The sequence below is a fragment of the Geospiza fortis genome, unplaced genomic scaffold (assembly GCF_000277835.1).
Source record: "Geospiza fortis unplaced genomic scaffold, GeoFor_1.0 scaffold178, whole genome shotgun sequence".
Taxonomy (NCBI): domain Eukaryota; kingdom Metazoa; phylum Chordata; class Aves; order Passeriformes; family Thraupidae; genus Geospiza; species Geospiza fortis.
The window spans coordinates 1,075,612-1,076,538 of NW_005054466.1; the positions used below are offsets into that span (position 1 = coordinate 1,075,612).

General features: G+C 61.9%; 1 protein-coding gene across 1 annotated transcript in view; it reads right to left on the reverse strand.

The window, feature by feature from the left end:
- Nucleotides 1-294: 294 nt before the first annotated feature.
- Nucleotides 295-927, reverse strand: part of LOC115948664 — a 2,429-nt gene continuing 1,796 nt past the window's right edge. Inside the window, exon 5 of the mRNA XM_031062811.1 lies at nt 295-922. Within this exon, the coding sequence (XP_030918671.1) occupies nt 295-922 (628 nt within the window). The remainder of the gene's footprint in view (nt 923-927) is intronic.

Sequence of the window (927 nt, forward strand, 5' to 3'; positions counted from 1 at the left end):
CAGCCCAACCCCTGGCTGCTTTTTAGAGATGGATTTAACATCCCTTCCATTCCAGGATTTCAGGATCCCATGCTCACTTTTCCTTCTTTCCTCCTTTGAGCCACAGGAATCCTCCCCTTTCCCACTGCTTTTCTCCACAGCCTCTCAATCAATCCCAGTTCAAGGCAGGCCCCACATTCCCAGTTTCCCCTCCCCCAATCCACCTCTGCCACGTTTCTCCTCCCAAACCCCCTGGAACTGGAGGGGATTGAGTGCTGTGCCTCAGGGAATCCAATCCCAGTTTCCCCCCGGGAGTCAGAGCTTCTTCATCTCTGTCAAGTTGTCGATCTGGATGATGATGGGCCAGATGCTCTTCCCTGGGGGGACCCCCTGGAGCTCCAACTTCCGGCACATGGAGTCCAGTATGTACCTGACCGCCTTCAGCACGTTCCGGAACACGTTCTGGAGCGACACCTCCTGCAATTTCTGGGCTTCCGTGCATCCTTCAAGCTCCTGCCTGGCACCGGGACGCTCCAGAGGCTTCGCTCCCTTCCCCACCCCTGTATCCAGGCTTAGGGCAGGGGGTGACCCTCCAGTTCCCAAAATCCCCTCCAGGGCACGTCGCGTGTCCAATGTCCCCCCCTCAGCATTCCCGGCACTCTGGAGCTGGCGCGGCGCGGCCGCATCCGTCGGGGGATAAACCCCGGGGTTTGTCCCCTGCGCAGCGCCGCCGCCGGAGCTGGAGCTGTCTCTCCACGGAAACCCCAACCTCCAGTAGGGCTGGTAGCGCCGCAGGATCTCCCTGGCTCTCCGGAACGTCCTGCGCCGGCGGCATTGACAGCATGCCAGCTGGCGCTGCGCGGCCTGGAGGGAGCTGACCTCGCGTTTCCTCCCAGCCTTGCGGCTCCTCCTGGCCCTGCGCCTCCTCCCAGCCTCGCTGCTCCTCCC